This window comes from Rousettus aegyptiacus, unplaced genomic scaffold (assembly GCF_014176215.1).
Source record: "Rousettus aegyptiacus isolate mRouAeg1 unplaced genomic scaffold, mRouAeg1.p scaffold_m13_p_3, whole genome shotgun sequence".
Lineage (NCBI taxonomy): Eukaryota > Metazoa > Chordata > Mammalia > Chiroptera > Pteropodidae > Rousettus > Rousettus aegyptiacus.
In genome coordinates, this window is record NW_023416306.1 from 25,936,975 (window position 1) to 25,955,512 (window position 18,538).

An 18,538-nucleotide genomic window follows, 5' to 3' on the forward strand; every position below is an offset into this window, starting at 1 on the left:
TGAGTATATACATTTTCTATTTTTGCTTTTAAGCTCCAGAGGTTAAATAATATCAAAAAGGTATTTGACGTCGTTTTTTTTCAGATTATGTAAATTATTCCACAAATAAAATTGTCAAGTGTAATACTCTGAAAAAAATTCTTAAACATCCTGGAAAAACCATATAAAAAAGGCAGAAAGGGCCTGTGAAATTAAGGGTATACAAATGTAACTACCACATATTTGGTGTACAGTAGTTCTTTAAATAGTGATGATGATTATTGTTACTTTAAATGATACTGTGTCTAAGCGCCTAAGCCTGCATGCTGGTTATTTTCACAAAGAGAAAATTCTAACCAAAAATTATGAATATTTTTTTTAAGCTAAAACTATTTTAAAGATAAAACAATGTTTCTGATCTTAATAAAAGCTGAGTAACGTTTAGAAATACTCATGGAAGCAGTTTCCCCAAGGAGTGTCACTTAATTGGCATAGTTTTAGTTAGCGTGCTTTTTTGAAAATGATATAATATGTGTGTGTATCTTTGTGTGTATATACCTTAAATCTGTATTTTTATTTTTATTTATAGGATTTGCTATCACAGATGCATCACTACAATGCTGGGGTTAAACAAAGTGCTCTTCTTGGACTTAAAGACCTTTTGTCTCAGTACCCTCTTATAATTGATGCACACCTTTCAAACATATTAAGTGAAGTGACTGCTGTGTTTACAGATAAAGATGCTAATGTACGATTAGCAGCAGTTCAACTTCTTCAATTCCTGGCCCCCCAAATACGAGCTGAACAAATTTCTCCATTTTTTCCTTTGGTAAGTGCCCATCTCTCTAGTGCCATGACTCACATTACTGAAGGAATTCAGGAAGACTCTTTAAAAGTTTTGGACATTCTGCTGGAACAGTATCCAGATCTAATTACTGGCCGTAGCAGTATATTGCTTAAGAATTTTGTAGAACTTATTTCTCATCAGCAGCTGTCCAAAGGACTGGTAAATAGAGACAGATCCCAGTCCTGGATACTTTCTGTAAATCCTAATCGGAGACTCACTTCTCAGCAGTGGAGGCTGAAAGTCTTAGTGAGACTAAGTAAATTCCTTCAGGCCTTGGCAGATGGATCCAGTAGGTTGAGAGAAAGTGAAGGACTTCAGGAACAAAAAGAAAATAACCATGCCACTAGCAAGTCCATTTTTATCAACTGGAAGGAACATGCCAACGACCAGCAACACATCCAGGTTTATGAAAATGGGGGTTCACAGCCAAATGTCAGTTCACAGTTCAGGCTACGGTAAGAAGGATTTCAGTTATGTCCACACTCAGTTTTCTTATATTGAATTATAACTGCTGACCATTGATGACTAATGATGGGAAGACACATAGTTGTCTTCCATGTTTTCATACAGTTACTCATGATTTGATTTTATTTACTGATGGGAGGAGTCATTTAAAAATATTAATTCATTACTAGCAAAGCCTAACGAGAAGTAAAACTTAATAGTCTCTTGGCTTTGTCATCTTAGAATTCTGTTTTTCTTACTAGTCTTGATTAATATAATTATCAATTCATGGTGCTTCATTTTACTCATACTTTAAGATTTAAGGAGTAATAATTTTTAATCATTAAATTTCTTTTCATTTTCACCCTTCCTTATTAGGTACCTGGTTGGAGGACTAGGCAATGTGGACGAAGGCTTGTCATCTACTGAAAACTTGAAAGGATTCATTGAGATAATAATTCCGTTGCTAATCGAGTGCTGGATTGAAGCTGTGCCTCCACAATTAGCTGCTTCTGTTGGAAATGGTATAGAACGAGAACCGCTGCAGGTTATGCAGCAAGTTCTTAATATTATTTCCCTTCTGTGGAAACTCTCTAAACAACATGATGAAACCCATAAATTGGTAAGAACTAATGTGATCTTTATTTTCTTAGTAATGCCTTTTATCATAAATGGACAGATTAGATATCAGCATATTATTAATTGGTTATGCATTTTCCAAAACATTCCCAGCGTTTAACTATAAACTTGTTTCTTACTTTTGCCCCAAATTACAAATTAAAATAGTTTTATGAGATTGTTATCAGAATATTTTTAAAAATTTAAATGTATAACAATATGCTTGATTTCATTTGTTTTAGATATAATTCACAGTGGGGTTACAATTTATTGTTTATGGTATATTGATTATGTAGGAACATTCTACTTTCTGGAGGCCTCTTTTAGGATTAAAAAAGTTGCTTATTAAGTAGTCTCTTCCAGTTTGTGCCATACTGCCGAGTTTAGCAGAAATGAATCAAACCGAAGATCTCATAGCCAACCCTGAGTTGTTTTTAAACTACTATGTTTTAGAGAAGCTACACACAGACTTGCTTAGTGTATGCTTTTTTGTTTTGATAAAGGATATTAGGTCAGAAAACATTCTAAAAGTTACCTTTACTGTAGGTAAGCTATGGTTATAGGTTATTATTTTAGAGACAGTATGAATATATATCTTGTATAGGTGATGTTAAAATTCATTTTAGTTTATTTTTTGATACTATTCCCACTGTTAGTTCCCCTCTGTCCTTTACCTTCAGTTGGGCTTCTGTACTAATAGCCTCAGGGTCAGTATAGAAATTTTGTCGTGTCTTAGCTTTGTCTTTAATGCTTGCAACTTTTTTTGTTTATATGTCTCATTGCTGTTGTCTTTTTCCCATAAGGATTAGAATTTGTGAAGAACAGTCAGGTACAATCATGTATCAAAGATTTTTGAGCATCTATAAATATGGCTATTTAAATTAATTAAAATTCAATTCCTCAGCCACACTAGCCACATAGTAAGTGTTCAGTAGCTCCGTGTGGCTAGTGGCTACTATATTGGACAACACAGATATAGAACAATTCTGTTGTTAAAGAAATGCCTGTTCAGCACTGCTCTGTAGTGTGCCAGGTGCTGGTGTAGGCTCTGGAAATACAGAGATAAGCATGACTGACAAGGTGCTTGTCTTCATAGAACTTATCATCTGGTGGGGTTGACATATGGTAAACATATGTGTGATGTCTATACTAGGAAGAAAGATGAAAGTAAAGCAGGGTAAAGAGAGAATATGTGGAATAGAGTGAGGGGGAGCTATTTAAAAGTGGTAAGGAAATGATTTCATGATATTTGAATTCCACTGAATGAAGGAGCAAGTCTTGTTAAGACCTGTGGGAAGAACCTTTTAGGTAAAGGGAACAACAAGTACAAAGGCACTGAATTGAGAACAAATATGACATATTTGAGGAATAGCAGGAAGGCCTGTGCAAGTGAAGTACTGGGAGAATAGCAGAAGGTGAGGGTGAAAAAGTGAGCGAGCTCATGTGGGACCCTGTGGTCCATGGTAAGGAGTTTGGATTTTAATTCCTTACCTTGTGGTGAAAAGACTTTGGAGGGTTTTGAGCACAGGAGTGGCACGGTCTGAATTGTGTTTACTTAATATTTTGAATTTACAAATAGAACACTAATAAAGTCAAATGTGCTCACCATTCAGTTCTAGCAAATTCGTGAAGCCCATATCATCTCATGGATGACCATTCCTGCTCTACCTACACACCTATTCTCTTTCTCCTTTCTTGTGTTATTTTGAAGCATGATTTATGTTTTAAAAGATCACTCTGGCTGCTTTGTAAGAGGAAAAGCAGAGATACCAGTTAGGCTGTTGCAGTAAGCTAGGTAAGAGATAAAGATAGTTTGGAGTAGAATGGTAGTTAGTGTTTGAAGTGATGAGAAGCAGCTGTATTCTGTTAAAGCCAGCAAGACTGCTGGTGTGCATAGTGAAGGAAAGAGGAGCAAAGATGAGGCCTGTGTTATGGTCCAAATGACAGGTCAGTTTATTCATGTTAAATTTAAGATGCCTTTTAGAAGTCTGAGAGATGTCGAGACTACATTTATAGGAAAAAGAGAAGAATCCAGTTAAGGATACTAAGGAGTTGTATGGTCACTAGCTATTTTCACACCTTCAAGTCCCACATCTCAAGAAACCCCGTTCCCTGGAAAAATGGAATGGTTAGTCCTCTGGATTGGAAGAAATAAGAGGGTTGTAATCTGGAATTAGACTGTTTCAAGCAGAAGAGAATGGTACATTCACAAATACTGCTAAAGAATTTTAGAGGAGTTCATTGCTTTGTGAAAGTGTTGAATACCTTTAATGGGAAATTATGGAATTGCTGGGGAATAGAGTTATGGTAAAAATAGAACATGAGGTAGAAGACTTTATTGTATATTTTATAAATATTGCATTATTGATTCAAGTTCAGGATTTTCTTAAATCTTCTTTATGCTCTCCCTTTTTCTTCTCTTAAACAGTAGATAAAATGCAAGTAGTTACTAAGCACCAAAAAGATCTGTGGGTGAAAAGTGGATATCCTAATAGTTTATTCTGATTTCAAAATTTATTTACATGTTATGTCATAGCAAGTATATTATAATGGTAAATTTATAGTTGAATATTGACAAATTGTCAAATTTCTGCTTAAAGTTTTTTTTCTGCTTAAAGTTTTAATGGTTATTTAAAATTTTTTCTAGTAAGTTTTCTAATCTTTGCTTATTTTAATAGGAGTCATGGCTTCGAAAGAATTATCTTATTGATTTCAGACATCATTTTATGAGTCATTTTCCATACTCCTTAAAAGAAATAACCAAACATAGAAGGAAAGAGACAAATAAAAGGTATTGTAATTCTTTGCCATCGTACGGTCTTAAAAAATGTTTAACTTGAAGTCATCAGAAAATAATTAGCCTTAAACCGCAACTTTCTATACTATGAGGTGTTTATATTTTGTGAAATAAAAATAAAAGTAGCAATGGTTTGGTCGATATTGAGCAAGTCACTTTGAGCCTTGGGAATTTTTTCCCCCAGTTTTTTTTTTTTTTTTTTGAAACCTGTAAAATGAATGTTTTGTGATAAATGAGCGTCAAATTTCAAATTATAGAAATGTGATTTTAATAAAATTTGCTGAGGTTGGTGGTTTATTTGGGAGAGGCACTGGTTAACTATCTCTAACCAAGAGAGTATCTTAAAGGTCATCAAATTGTCTCATTTATATATGAGGAAGCTGGGAATGAAACTAATATCAGTATTAGTATGTTATCAGTCACATAGCGTGAAGGAAGAGTGGTAATTGGAGAAAAAAGGTTTGTGTTTTACAAAAATAGAAAGGGTTGTGGATTAGAAGGTGGAGTTTTAAAAAAATTAAGCCTAGAAACTATTTAAAATGTTTACCTCAAGTGAGAGTAGATAATTAAAAAACAAGTTATCTAATAAAACTAGATAAGCAGGTACAAGCTAGATCACTAAAAATGCAGTTCCCCCAAATGAGCAAACACTTGAAGGGATCTCAAAATCTGTCAAAAGGTTCTTAAATTTACCAATAGGAAGAAACTACCTGGAGAATCAGTGAGACTGTTTGAGCAGGGTTCAAAGGGTATGCTCAGAAGTGATAAGGCAAATTTGCAGGAAGATGAGCTTTTTATTCATTCACCAAATATTTATTTTGGTCGTTTAATACAAATGAAATCTCATGATAGAGGTAATCAGATGTCTTAAGGTATACTCTTTGTTCTAAGCGATTTCATAAAATCAGTAAAATTGGTAAAAGTCATAAAATTGGTAGAAGGAGTGTCATTGTCCAGTGAAGAGGCAGAAACCACACAGTGATTGTAACAGAATGTGATATTAAAGTTGCCAACTAGGTATTAACAAACTGAACAGACAAGAGAACAGTAAGGTACTGTGGAGGTAGCAACTGCAGGAAGCGGCTGGTGTGTCGAGGACTGGGAGAACGGAGAACAGGGGAAGAAGTTTGTAGGAAAGACTGTGGAGCCAAAACTCAGACCGCTGGGAAGGGATTGGTGGTCAGCTGGGCTAATGTCTTTGAGATCAGAAGAGGGGCCCTTTGGGGCTGGGGTCCAGAACTCAGCAAAGGAGGTTCTGACTAGCTGGTGCTAGTGTTTCTTAGAGGCATGATGATGATATCCATCCTCTATCAGAAAAATTTCCAATTCTAATCAACCGTGGCTGCTAGACTTAACTGCTGCTGGCCTGAAGAAGAGTTACTGGGTTGCACTGGCAGCAAAAGGAAGCAAAAACAGGACTAGGAAGCAAACAGAAAGGAGAGCATCCCTTCCTCCTATAGCTTTTCAGTTTTTTTTCTATTACCGTTTTATTGGCATAGCCTAACAAGTCAGCTGCAAAGGAGAAAAGATGTGGCTCACAGAGTCCTAGTGCCAGGATCACAAAGCAGAGAGTAGAAAGGTGGATTTGAAGCTGAGAAACAATAGCTCAAAAAACTGTTAGGAGGAAAAGTAAATTTACATATGTAACATAAGGCAGTATACAAATGTCCATATATAGGAAGTACTCTAGGAATTCATAGAAGAGACAGATCATTATTAGGATAAACAGACAAACTATATTGAAGAGTAATTGGGCATGAATATGATTTTAGCAGGCAGAAATGGAGTCAGGGATGAGAGATTATACCACCTAGAGGAGATAGCCTACAAGAAAGCTATAGGATTAGGTAAGGGAGAGCATGGGGACAGATCTGGGTCAAATCTGGTTTCTGCTATTCACTAGCCTTGATACCGAAAGTAATTTGTCTCGAATTCATTTATCTTTCAGCCTTGATCCTTTTGTCATTGAAGACTTTTGGTTGGATCAAAACTATATTTTAGAAAGATTAATTTAAGGAGTATCGAGTTGGAGAGGACAGAGAATCAAATAGGGAAATATTTTCTTGAGCAAGATGTTAGGTTTTTTCCCTCCCACATACAATGTTCTTATTAGAGCAAAAGTTTTTAATCAGGTCCATGGTTAAGTTTCAAAAGTCTTTGAACTCTTGAATAGAATTTTGTGGGTTTGTTTTTTGTTTTTTGTTTTTTCTTGGTAAGAGTTTTCGTATATAATTTTCATCTAAATGAGATTAGGATGTTTGGAGTTTAGTAGGCCATTAAATACAAGAAAATTATCAAAGAGTATATGGTCAAGCCATCATTATTCAATAAATTTATCGGACTCAGTATTTGCAAGGCACTTACTATTACATGCTGAGCATTTAGTGGTAAGGAGATAGAGTACTAGTTCTCATGGATACAGTTTAATGAGGGAGACATACTTATCGTCTGTGATTCTTTAATCAATGATCAGCTGTGATAAATTTAATGAAGAGTTTAGGGTAATATAAGAGTTTGTAATAAATAGCCAGTCCTGATATTTTTATAGGGGAAGTAGAGTCCAAGGGAAAGCTGCCCTGGAGTGATTTGTGACAAAATATAAAAGGCGAATAAGGAGTTAATGAAGAGGCTGAGATAGTGAAATTGTGGACTTTTTAGCAAAAATGGATTTGCAGTATAACTTATTCTTTTTAAGATTCCCCCGTGATTCATTTTTAGGGACTACAGGCTGCTTTTGTACTTCATGAGGAAATGAACTGAATATTTAGCAGTTAGCCTGTGGGGGCAACTGAAGTTAAATTGGGGGAGTCAACAATGGTCTAAGCCAGTGGTCTTCACACTTATTCATGTACCCCTAGTTAATTCTTGACCTGATATCTAAATTTTTCATAGTATGTTGAATTACAGAATTACAAAGGATATTATTTACTTTCATTGTGGCAAAATATACATAACGTAGAATTTACCATTTTAACCATTTTTAAACATGAAGTTTAGTGGCATTCAGTACATCGTTCGTACAACTGTTACTACCATTCATTTCCAGAAGTTTTTCATCTTCCCAAATGAAACTTTGTACTCATTAAATAATTACTCCCCGTGCTCCCTGCCTCCCAGCTCTTGGGAACTACTGTTTTATTTTTTGTTTCAATTAGTTTGACTATTCTAGAGATCTCACATAAGTAGAATCACACAATTTTCATCCTTTTTTTGTCCTGCTTACTTTCACTTAGCATAATGATTTCATCCATGTTGTGTATATACAAACATTTCATTTTTTTTTAATGGACTATTTTTCAGAGCAGTTTTAGGTTCATAGTACAATTGATCAGAAGTACCAAGTTCCTATATACTCTGGCTTCCCAAAATGCATAGCCTCCCTCACTGTCAGCATTCCACATCAGAGTTATACGTTTGTTACATTGACACATCATTATAACCCAGAATCCATAGTTTACATTAGGTTTAACTCTTAGTATACATTCTATGAATTTTGACGTGTGTGTGGTAACATGTATCCATTATGATAATATTATAGGGGATAGTTACACTGTCCTAAAAATGTTCTGTCCTCTGGCTACTCATCTTTCCCTCTCCCATTATAGCCAGCTTACTCATGTCATTTATCTAAGATAGCAGTTCTCAAAATGTGGTCTGTGGCCCCTGGATCCACTAGGTTAGAACTATTTTCACAATTATATTAAGACATTATTTGTGTTTTTCATTGTTCTGACATTTGCACTGATGATAGAAAAACAGTGGTGGGTAAAACTGCTGGTATCAGCATGAATTTAGGCAGTGGCACCAAAGTACTTGTAGTCATTGTATTCTTCATTACCATGCACTCACTGTTTAAAAGAACATGCCAGTCTCACTTAAAAATGTCCTTACTAAAGCAATAAAAATTACTAATTTTATTAAGGCAAGATCCTTGAGAACACATAATTTTAATATTAGCTTGCATAAAGTATTTCAGCTATATACCAAAGAATAATGATTGTCTGAAGGAAATACATTTGTTCAATTATACTACTCCTGAGTATTTTTCTGTGATGGATATGATTTAACTTGCAAGAATAACTAACAGACAAACTATGGTTATTTAGACATGGGTATTTGGTAAACATTTTCTCAAAAATAAAGTGACCCTATCAGTTCCAGGGAAACGACTGACAGTATTTGTGCCAATGATAAAATTTGAGTGTTCAAGCAAAAATTAATTATTTTGGAGCACTTATATCCACCACTTGAGCTCTATCCATGTATTGCCTCCCTTTTTTGCTCTTTATTTTTTTAATGTATCTCTGTTCATGTAGGATCATTAAGAATCTACTGGAGGGTGTGTGTGTGTTTGTGTAAAAGTACTATTTTTCCTAAAGAGTGTGTTAGCAGAACGTAGTACTCTATTTTTGGCAGTTTTCTTCGAGCACCCTGACAATTACACATTACTCTTCTGGTTTTCATTGCTGTGTTAAAAAGTCAGTTATATGTCTGTTGCTACTTTAAAAGATACCTGTTTTTTTTACTCCCCTAACATTTTTCTCTGTCTTTTCTGCAGTTTGATTTTCTGCAGGTGTGGTTTTCTTTTTTATTAATTGTCTTTGGGATTCAGTGGACATTGTAAATCTTGAGAGCTTGAATGAAATGTCTTTAAAGAGACCTGAAAAATTTTTATCTTGAAAAACATGCAGCGATCCCATTTCTCTTTTTGTGTTTAAAGACTAAATGTATGTTAGACCCACTTACTGAATCTTCTATCTATTTCTCTTATATCTTATATCTTTCAGGTTTTAATTATTTAGTTTTGCTTAAGTGTAGTCAAACAAATCAGTTCAGTATATTTTCTTTTTTTTTTTTTCAGTTCTAGAATTTGTCTAATTGTTCCAGCACTATTTGATGAAAAGACTGTTTTCTCCATTGAATTGCTTTTGATCTTTTGTCAAAAATCCGTTGACTATATTTTTGTGGGTCTGTTTTGCTCTTTAATTATCCTCTGTGTGTCTGTTCTTTCACCAACACCATGTCTTGACTACTGTAGTAGTATAAGTCTTGAAATTGAGTAGTATGAGTCCTCCGAGTTTGTTCTTTTTTAGTCTTGTGTTGGGTATTCTAAGTCTTTTGTTTTTCCATTATAAATTTTAGAATCAATTTATCAATAACTATAAAATAGCTTGCTGGGATTTTGATTGAAATTGCATTGAATCTAAGATCTAGTTGGGAGGAATTGTTACTTAAACTTCTGGGATGATGCTAACCTGGGATTGAGTTTTATCTAAGAGCTGTTTTTATTTCCAGTTCACCTTTACCCTGGAAGAGAAGCCTTTAAGGGTTCAGCTAGGGGTAGGGATAATAAAGTCCTGCAGGCCCTGGGCTTTGACTTTTCCCTGAGTCTACTAAAAGGTTGCTTCAGTTTTGCATCTTTGTCTTTGGTATTAGCATTTGCCCTCAGGACTAATCCTCGGGTTTTGGGATTTTGTTTTTTCCTAGATTTTGGAGCCCAGCAAATGTTCTCTATCTTACTAGCCTTTGCATGCTTGAGATTTTAAAAAACTATTACATCCAGTTTTTAAGGTTATTTTTAGGGAGGGGATTGGTTCTGATTACCTCCATTTTCATTACTAAGAATTGTAGTTTTCCCAGAGGCCTACCTCCCTCATAGAATTGATAGTTGGTATAGTTTTTAAATTTTTATATAAATTATTGAAGGAGCAGAATGAAGTCTTCCAAGTTTGCAGTGTCCTGTAAGGCTTTCCAGATAGTGATAGATTTTGCTGTTTGACATAAACTTAGGGTAGATCGTGAAGCTACTTGTGATGAAGAAATGTTGTAATTCAGTTTGCATGTGGTATAGTTTAAAACGTGCCTCAGTTTTGGATGCTGAGCAGTTTGGCAAATAACCTATTAGTAATTTGGGGTTTGTGGCATAGACTGCTAGTCATCTGACCTAGGTTTCATCTCTCCTTTCTTAATGATAGAATCCCCAGTTTTTAGCTGGGTATATGACTACACAAAATAGAAACTAGATTTGATTTCCTAGCTTCTTTTGCAGCTAGGAGTGATGGTGTGGGTAATTTCTATTAAGTAGTTCCAACTTCTTCCAGCATCAGACTTCTTTACTGAGTTGTCTGTACCTGAATTTATACCGGGGACACTTTACGCTCAACGTATCAAAAGTGGAATTAGTTTTCTCAATCTCTGCTCCTCTCTCTGCTATGTCAGTCATCTCTATTTACCCAGTCACCAGTGCAGAACCCTTGATTTCTCCAGTACATACCATCTCATAACTCACACGTATACCTTTAAGCAAACTTCAAATCCAGCTAATTTTCATTCTTCCTAACTGTCCCCAATATAGACCCTGCTTCTTGCATTTGCCATCTCTTGCCCGGATTGCTACAAATAGCCATATAACTGTTTGCTTATAGTTTTATAACTCATTTTTTCTTTTCCATCCATAGAATCATCTGACAGACGTTTTCAACCATGTTACTCCTGTGCCTACAGAATTAATTTTAGTGTCCTTAGCCTTTTAACTCTTTGTATTTTAGTCCCATTTTACCTTTCCAGGCTCATTTGTTATTCCTAGCCCTACATTTGATGCTCTGATAGCACCAGATAACTTTTATTTCCCTTTCCATGTATTTGTGGGTCCTTCCTTGCTCATGCTTAATCCAGGATTAACGCTTTCCTTTTAAAATCGGTTAAGTTAGAGATATTTTTTTATTTTAATCAACTTAATATTTTTCTATACTTGAAATAAATAGGTTGTGCTGTTGAACATACTATAGTCTCAAATGAGTATTATAGTCTTAAGTTTGAGGTTTTTAAAAATTTCAGTTTTGGAGGAAAAGTGTTTAATTTATCTAGAAAAAACTGATTTTTGTATGTGAGTTACGAAATCAAATTGTTTCAGGATAGTGTTTATCTGGACCAGTCTTATTTCACATGTAAGGAAATGGAGAAATTAGTGATTCTGTTAACAGTCATGATTAGTTAGAAGCAGAGTCAAGATCTACTCTGACCTCCATTAAATATAAGTATCTGCTGCTTTAAACAAATCTGTGTATTTTCGAGTCTCATACTTCCAAGATTACCAAGCAGTGTTACAGGGACCCATACTTTCTGTGTGAATAACAACTTTAGTAATGAACTGAATAATATACACTCTGATTCATGACTTCTTAACAAGCTCATTCCATAATGTTTGGTTTATTTACAAAACAGTGTCCTAGAACTTGCCTACATACTTGTCATTTATTCTAGAAGGAAATACTGTTTTACTCATCGATAGATTATTTTAAGTATAGTAAATGAAACAGGCATGTAGATAGCACACTTTACAGATGTGTGTGTTTTTGTTTTTAGCTTCAAGCATTGCACGATTCTCTCTAATAATGTAGATCATCTCTTACTGAATTTAACACTGTCTGATATCATGGTCTCCCTGGCAAATGCCTCAACTTTGCAAAAGGATTCCAACTGGATAGAAATGATAAGGAAATTTGTGACAGAGACCCTTGAAGATGGCTCTAGGCTAAACAGTAAGCAGCTGAACAGATTGCTTGGAGTATCATGGAGGTTAATGCAGATACAACCAAACAGAGGTAGGTGAAACTACTTTATCTTTGTTTAAGAGAGGACCTCTCATGCATGATGTTTAGGGTCTAGCTTTGAATTGGTAACTTTCAAACACTCCATGTAGTCAAGTTAATTATATTCAAGTCATAAAAGGTAGCTAGCATAATTGTAAAGGACTCTCTACTTGAACACAAATTGTTTATGGTTCCGAGCATTTTTTTGCAAATGGATGGGTCCATTCTGAAGTAAATTGATAAGATTTTTAGTAGATTACAGAACTGGCGTAAAAGGAAGTAGGTATTAAGAGGAAATGCCATCAAGCCTAATGATGAAAAAATACCCTCTTCTGATCTAGTTTAACTAGAATTTGAGAGGTTTTTCCTTGCTCCTTATGGAATGAATCCTGTCTGTCTCTCCTAGCTTGAAGTTATGTCACATTGTCAGTTTTTAGTGTGACTTATTAATTCTCTTATTAAAAAACAAAGCTTTCCTGTTTGGTTTCCATCTTATTCACCTTTTTAAGATCCTGATTTTTGTGATTCCTACTTAGATTTGTTGTCCCTTAGGAAAATTTATACTGTAATCTGTGGTTGGTTTGGCTTTCATATTAGTCAGGGTATTGCTATGGGACTTTTGTGATAGCAGTTTGTGGCTGAGATCTGCTTTGTATAGGAATGAAGAAAACTACTGTGCTTTTAGAGGAATTTTGAGGCTGGGGAAGAAACATTTTTGATTCATATGTAGTTGTTTTTTTCTCTGTTTTTAGAGGTTACAGAGTCTCTCATCAGGGCAGTTTATGCATTGTATCAGCAGAGGGGCCTTCTCCTTCCAGTTCGGACTTTGTTACTAAAGTTTTTTAGTAAAATCTATCAACAAGAAGAACTGAGGTCTTACAGAGTCAGGTAAAGTTTTATATATTTTGCCTTTTTTCTCACTGAGTTATTTTGTAGCCTATTTAAATAAGATGATAGGGTGAGTAAATCTTTGGAAACGTTCACTCTTATTATCCTAGTTGGTTGCATTTAACAAGAGAGATAAAATTTTATGAAGAAGCCTACATAATAGTACCAGTAATCATTACGCATAACTAAGCAGTTAAAGGCCTCTTTGAGCATGTTTCCACTTGTCCACTTACTATAGCAGTCCCAGCCTTTTACTTCCCATAAAAATTACGGTGGTTGAACCACTAGCCCTTAGTGACATATTGGAGCATATGGTATAAGAATGAAGGCAATACAAGATGACAGTTTTTGGCTTGGCTTGGTGCTGTCAGATGAGACAGATAACAAAATATAGATAGAACTAGGGAATTAATTTTTTGATACGGTGAGTTTGAGGTTTATTTGAGACAGGAAGTTGTGTTAGGCTAGAAGATAGAGATTTGGGATACCTCGGCATACACAGGGAGTTGTTGGAACATGTTGAATCTTTACTATAAACCAGGTGTTTTTCATAATTTATCTAAATAATTTCCATGCTACTACCATGAAGTGTAGGAACTGTTAACTCTGATTTTACAGAAGAAAAAAAGCTTAGGTTAAATAATTTGGTGAGTGTCATACAACTAATGGGTAAAAGAGCTAGCTGAGATTTAAATTCAGGTCTTTGTGACAACAGAATTTAGTGCTTATACCACTAAATTCTTGGAGGTCAGCAAAAGTGATCGCCATTACCTGAGTAAGGGGACATTAAGAGCTTTAGCAAGTATACTAAAGAACTGCAATGACATAAATTCAAAGCCATTAGTTGTGGGGATACCCCACATTGAATGCATCAATAAGTTAATATAGTATAATAATTAACAGTTAAGTAGTGTTTGTGTCCTTTAAGATAAAAAATACAATTTAGATTGTGTCCCACATTACATGAACTTTTAGTGGGTAAAAACTTAGAAAATGCTACCGCTGAATAAATGATGCTAGCAATCTCTTAGGCTTTCAAATAATTAAATGAGTAAATATAGTGTTATTGGTGGATGACTTGTCACTTTGTGGTACATTTAAGTTTTTTTGTTTAAATTTATGTCTCTTGTCTTTGAAATTATACTTTATTTTGTTCTTCCTTGGCCTTTCTTAGATATCGTAGTAAAGTGTTATCCCGTTGGTTGGCTGGTTTACCATTGCAACTTGCACATCTTGGCTCCCGAAACCCTGAGCTCTCAGCACAGCTTATTGATATCATCCATACTGCTGCAGCAAGAGCACATAAAGAATTACTAAAAAGCTTACAAGCTACTGCTCTCCGAATCTATGGTAAGAGTTTAACTGTGTAGATAATCATTGGTCTTCCCCACTTTAGGAAAGAAGTTTCTAAGAGAAGCTTACTAGATTTGCCTTTCCTTTAAATTATTATAAATTAGTTATACCACGATTAAATTGACAAAACCAAACATTGAACAGTTAATCTGTTTTCAATAGTAAGTATTTTTTATTAGAGTAGTTTTAGAAGGTTAATGGTTTTAGGTGCTACTTGCATTATTAAATTGCCTTTTAAACCATCTGCTATTCACAAATTTAAAAATCCAGGTATTAAAAAAATTCCTTTGAATCTTTGGTGCAGAATTACTTATTTAATTATAATGAGTGTCTTGTGTGACTTTTATACATAAATACTTCTTACTCATTCTTGGAACTATTTCATATTTTAAGCAAAAATATCAAAAGCATTCTGGGATATATACATATATAATTTATTATTGAAATATAATTCACATACCATAAAATTTGCCATTTTACAATGTAGAATTCAGTGATTTTTAATATATTTCCAAGGTTGTATAATCATCACCACTAATCGAAAAATATTTTATCATCCCCAAAAGAAACTACCCATGAGTAGTCCCTCCCTATTTCTTCCTTTCCCAGCTCCTGTCAGTCACTAACCTACATTTTTGTCTTTGGATCTGGACATTTCTTATAAATGGAATTGTATAATACGAGGCCTTTTGAGTCTGCCTTCTTTCACATAGCGTAATGTTTTCAGGATTCATCCATGTTGACGCATATATCAGTATTTTCTTTTTATTGCTGAGTAATATTTTATTGTACAGAAATAAACATTTATCCATTTATTAAGTGATGTACATTTGGTTTGTTTCTGTCTTTCAAAGGTATATTTTTATATGTAGGTAGTGTGTGTGCGTATACAGATACACAAAACAGGTTTTTTGTTTTAGATTAGGTTAATACTATAATTGTCACTGTTTAGCAAAAGTGCTTGTTTTTACTGTTCTACTTTTTTGTGTCCAATCCCTTTACTTCCATCAGAGTTCTTATTTCAAACAAGACACTTGGATGTTAGGAAGTTATTACAATGTTAAAGAACTATATCTTCAAATAAATAATGGCTTTGTTTTACTTTAGAAAGTAGTTTAAGCTGTACATATATGCTTCATGGTAAAACTTTAATATGTTGGAATTCAGCATAACTGAAAATAATTATTTAATCTGCTTTATTTAATCTCTGATTTGTATATCTTTCATAGTTGAATTTAATATTTCTACCTACCCTACTAGATCCACAAGAAGGAACTGTGGTGGTTCTTCCAGTAGAGTCTCAGCAGTGTTTGGTCCAGCTTGTATATTTTCTACCCAGTCTGCCTGCAGATTTGCTTTCTCGATTAAGTCGTTGCTGTGTTATGGGAAGACTCAGTTCAAGTTTGGCTGCCATGCTTGTTGGGATACTACACATGAGGTAGCATGCTCAAGTGAGCTGTATTTTAAGTATAATCCTTTCCCCCTATCCCTTCTTCTGTGATTCGTGAAGTACAGAACACTTTCAAAACCACATGTTGCCATTACCGTTATTTGCTCTTAATGCAATATTAAAACTGTTGCTATTATTGCTAGATAAAGATCAGTAGAGCAAGACTGTTTCAAATTATTTAGAGATTTCTGTAGGTAGATTGGAATGAGGGTTGAAATTAGCAAAAGCATATGGTAAGGATTCAATGGCAGGTGAGAGTACTGGGCTTAAAACTTTTAATGTTATGAATTGTGACACAGACCTAACTTTCAGAGCTCAGAATTTAATGTATCTGTTGAAATAAATAAGTTTGTGGACTCACAAGAAGTCATTTGAAATCTCAGGTGTGTGTATGTTAAAATATACATAATAGAATTTACCATTTTTAGCGGTTTTAAGTGGACAGCTAAAACTGTAGAGTGGTATTAAATACATTCACATTGTGTAACCAATACCACTTATTTATCTCCTAAACTTTTTCATCATCCCAAACTGAAAGTCTGTATCCATTGTGTAATAACTCCTCATTTACCTTGTCCCTCTCAGCCAGTAGTAAATGTTGTTATGTCTTCATGATTTTGATTATTCTAGGTACCTCATATAAGTGGAATCATACAATATTTGTCCTTTTCTGTCTTGCTTATTTCATTCAGCACAACTCTTCAAGGTTCATCCATGTTGTAGCATGTGTCAGAATTTCCTTTCTTTTTAAGGTGGAATAATACTCCATTGTATGTAGACACTACATTTTGTTTATCTATTCATCTTTTGACAGACACTTGATTGTTTCTACCTTTTGGCTATTGTAAATAATGCTGCTATAAAATTGGTGACTAGATACGTGTTTGAGTTCTTTTAATTTTGGCTATATATGCAGAAGTAGAGTTGCTGGATCATATGATAATTCTCTAACTTTTCAAGGAACTGTCATTCTGTTTTCAACAGTGGCTTTACCATTTTACTATGTAAGATTTTATAATTAAGTGTTTCATATTGCGAGTGTTCAAAGAATCCTTAAACACCTTATGCTTATATTATCAGGCATAGTATTTTAGTATTCAGTAATATTTATTACCGAGTGTGGCTCATGGATGGGCTTTGATATGGTTAGGCAGAAATTGAGATCTGGGCAGCAGCTGTCAAGTTTAAAGACTAGCTTCCTTATGGCTGTAGATCCCCTATCCCAGTTAAATAGAAGTAGCTCACTTTGTTAGTAGACTTTATCTTTGTTTGCCAGTATTTTCATACTAGTATAGGTCATATATGTGAATCTGTTCATCCAAATTGTGCTTCATAACCTTTCCTTTTAGCAGAGGAGTTATTTGCAATGTGGTGTTTATATGTGAAAATTTCAAGGTTTATTTTGTGTGTATGTGCATTAGAGAGACTTGGTCTTACTAAGTCTTTTAAACATTTTTTAGTTTCCCATGTTTTTGTTTCTTAGAAATTAAAAGAAAACCCAGCTTTTTAGCTAGTGCAAGCAGTTATTTAATGCTAACCTTTAAAAAAAATTAAATATTATTTTTTTTTCTATAACTGTAGTCATTTTGTGTTGATTATCTTCCAGTAGAGGGCACTCTATTCCTTTAATATAACTAATGAAGGGTCTGTTTTAACATTCAGCTAAAATCACCTTTCAAACACTTCCCTTTGAAATTGATTTTCTTTGGAAGGTATATCATCTTTATTAACATCAGTTACACTTATGCTTAACTTTCGTCAAGGATTTTTTTCAAAATTTTTTGTGGAGATTTGTAGTGTTGAGAAATATATTAATTTACAGATAATGGTAATAAGGGTTGGATAATCATTAAATTAAAAGCTGAGTATCTTTGTAGTTGAAATTCCACCAAGTTAAATTTTGCTTTTTTATATTTGCACAGTCTGTTAACCTTCTCTTTCTGTAGATTTATTGTTCCCATTCAAACTTATCTTTTTAAAAACATAATACTAAAAAGTAGGACTTTTCAACTTTTTCGGACCAATGGCATTACCATTGTATCACTTTTCCTAGATTCAGAATTTAAGAATAATGTTTAAGTTCCTTTCAGCATACACTGGAGTTATTTCATATTTAGTTTTCTCTTCAAAATATCCCCTTCTCTCCTTGACCAGTGACTATAAACTAGCCAGCTTTTTCATTATCTATTTTTAGAGTAGTCTTGCTTAACAATTTCATCTATTTCGTGCACTGTTGCCTGATTAATTTTCCTGAAAATAGTCCTTTAATCATTTCTGAGTTTCATTTGTTACATTAATTGGACTGTGAGATCAAATTTCAATTCAGGTTTTAGAGGTTTGATGCCCTACCATCTATCAGAGAGAGTTTATATAAGAGCAGGATACTGCCTAGAGTTTGACTTTTTCCTCATACCATTATACTTGGGTTCCACTGTCCTTTGCTCAGTCCTATTCTCTCTGCCCCTAGTTTATTAACAGCTGGATTGGGAAACATAAGATATAAACGTTAGATGAAAATCTCTAAGAAGGGAGAAAGTCTTGGACTAAGAGATTTGGCTTGGTTTTAAGTA

General features: G+C 34.2%; 1 protein-coding gene across 3 annotated transcripts in view; it reads left to right on the forward strand.

Moving 5' to 3' along the window:
* TEX10 (testis expressed 10) overlaps positions 1-18,538 on the forward strand; it is a 40,377-nt gene that overhangs the window by 4,676 nt on the left and 17,163 nt on the right. For 2 of the 3 annotated variants that reach the window (XM_016162582.2, XM_016162580.2), the window contains exons 3-9: positions 569-1,281; positions 1,649-1,892; positions 4,567-4,679; positions 12,051-12,289; positions 13,030-13,165; positions 14,340-14,515; positions 15,779-15,956. In XM_016162582.2, coding sequence (XP_016018068.2) covers positions 569-1,281; positions 1,649-1,892; positions 4,567-4,679; positions 12,051-12,289; positions 13,030-13,165; positions 14,340-14,515; positions 15,779-15,956 — 1,799 coding nt within the window. The remainder of the gene's footprint in view (positions 1-568; positions 1,282-1,648; positions 1,893-4,566; positions 4,680-12,050; positions 12,290-13,029; positions 13,166-14,339; positions 14,516-15,778; positions 15,957-18,538) is intronic. The other variant, XM_036238794.1, reaches the window with a different exon arrangement.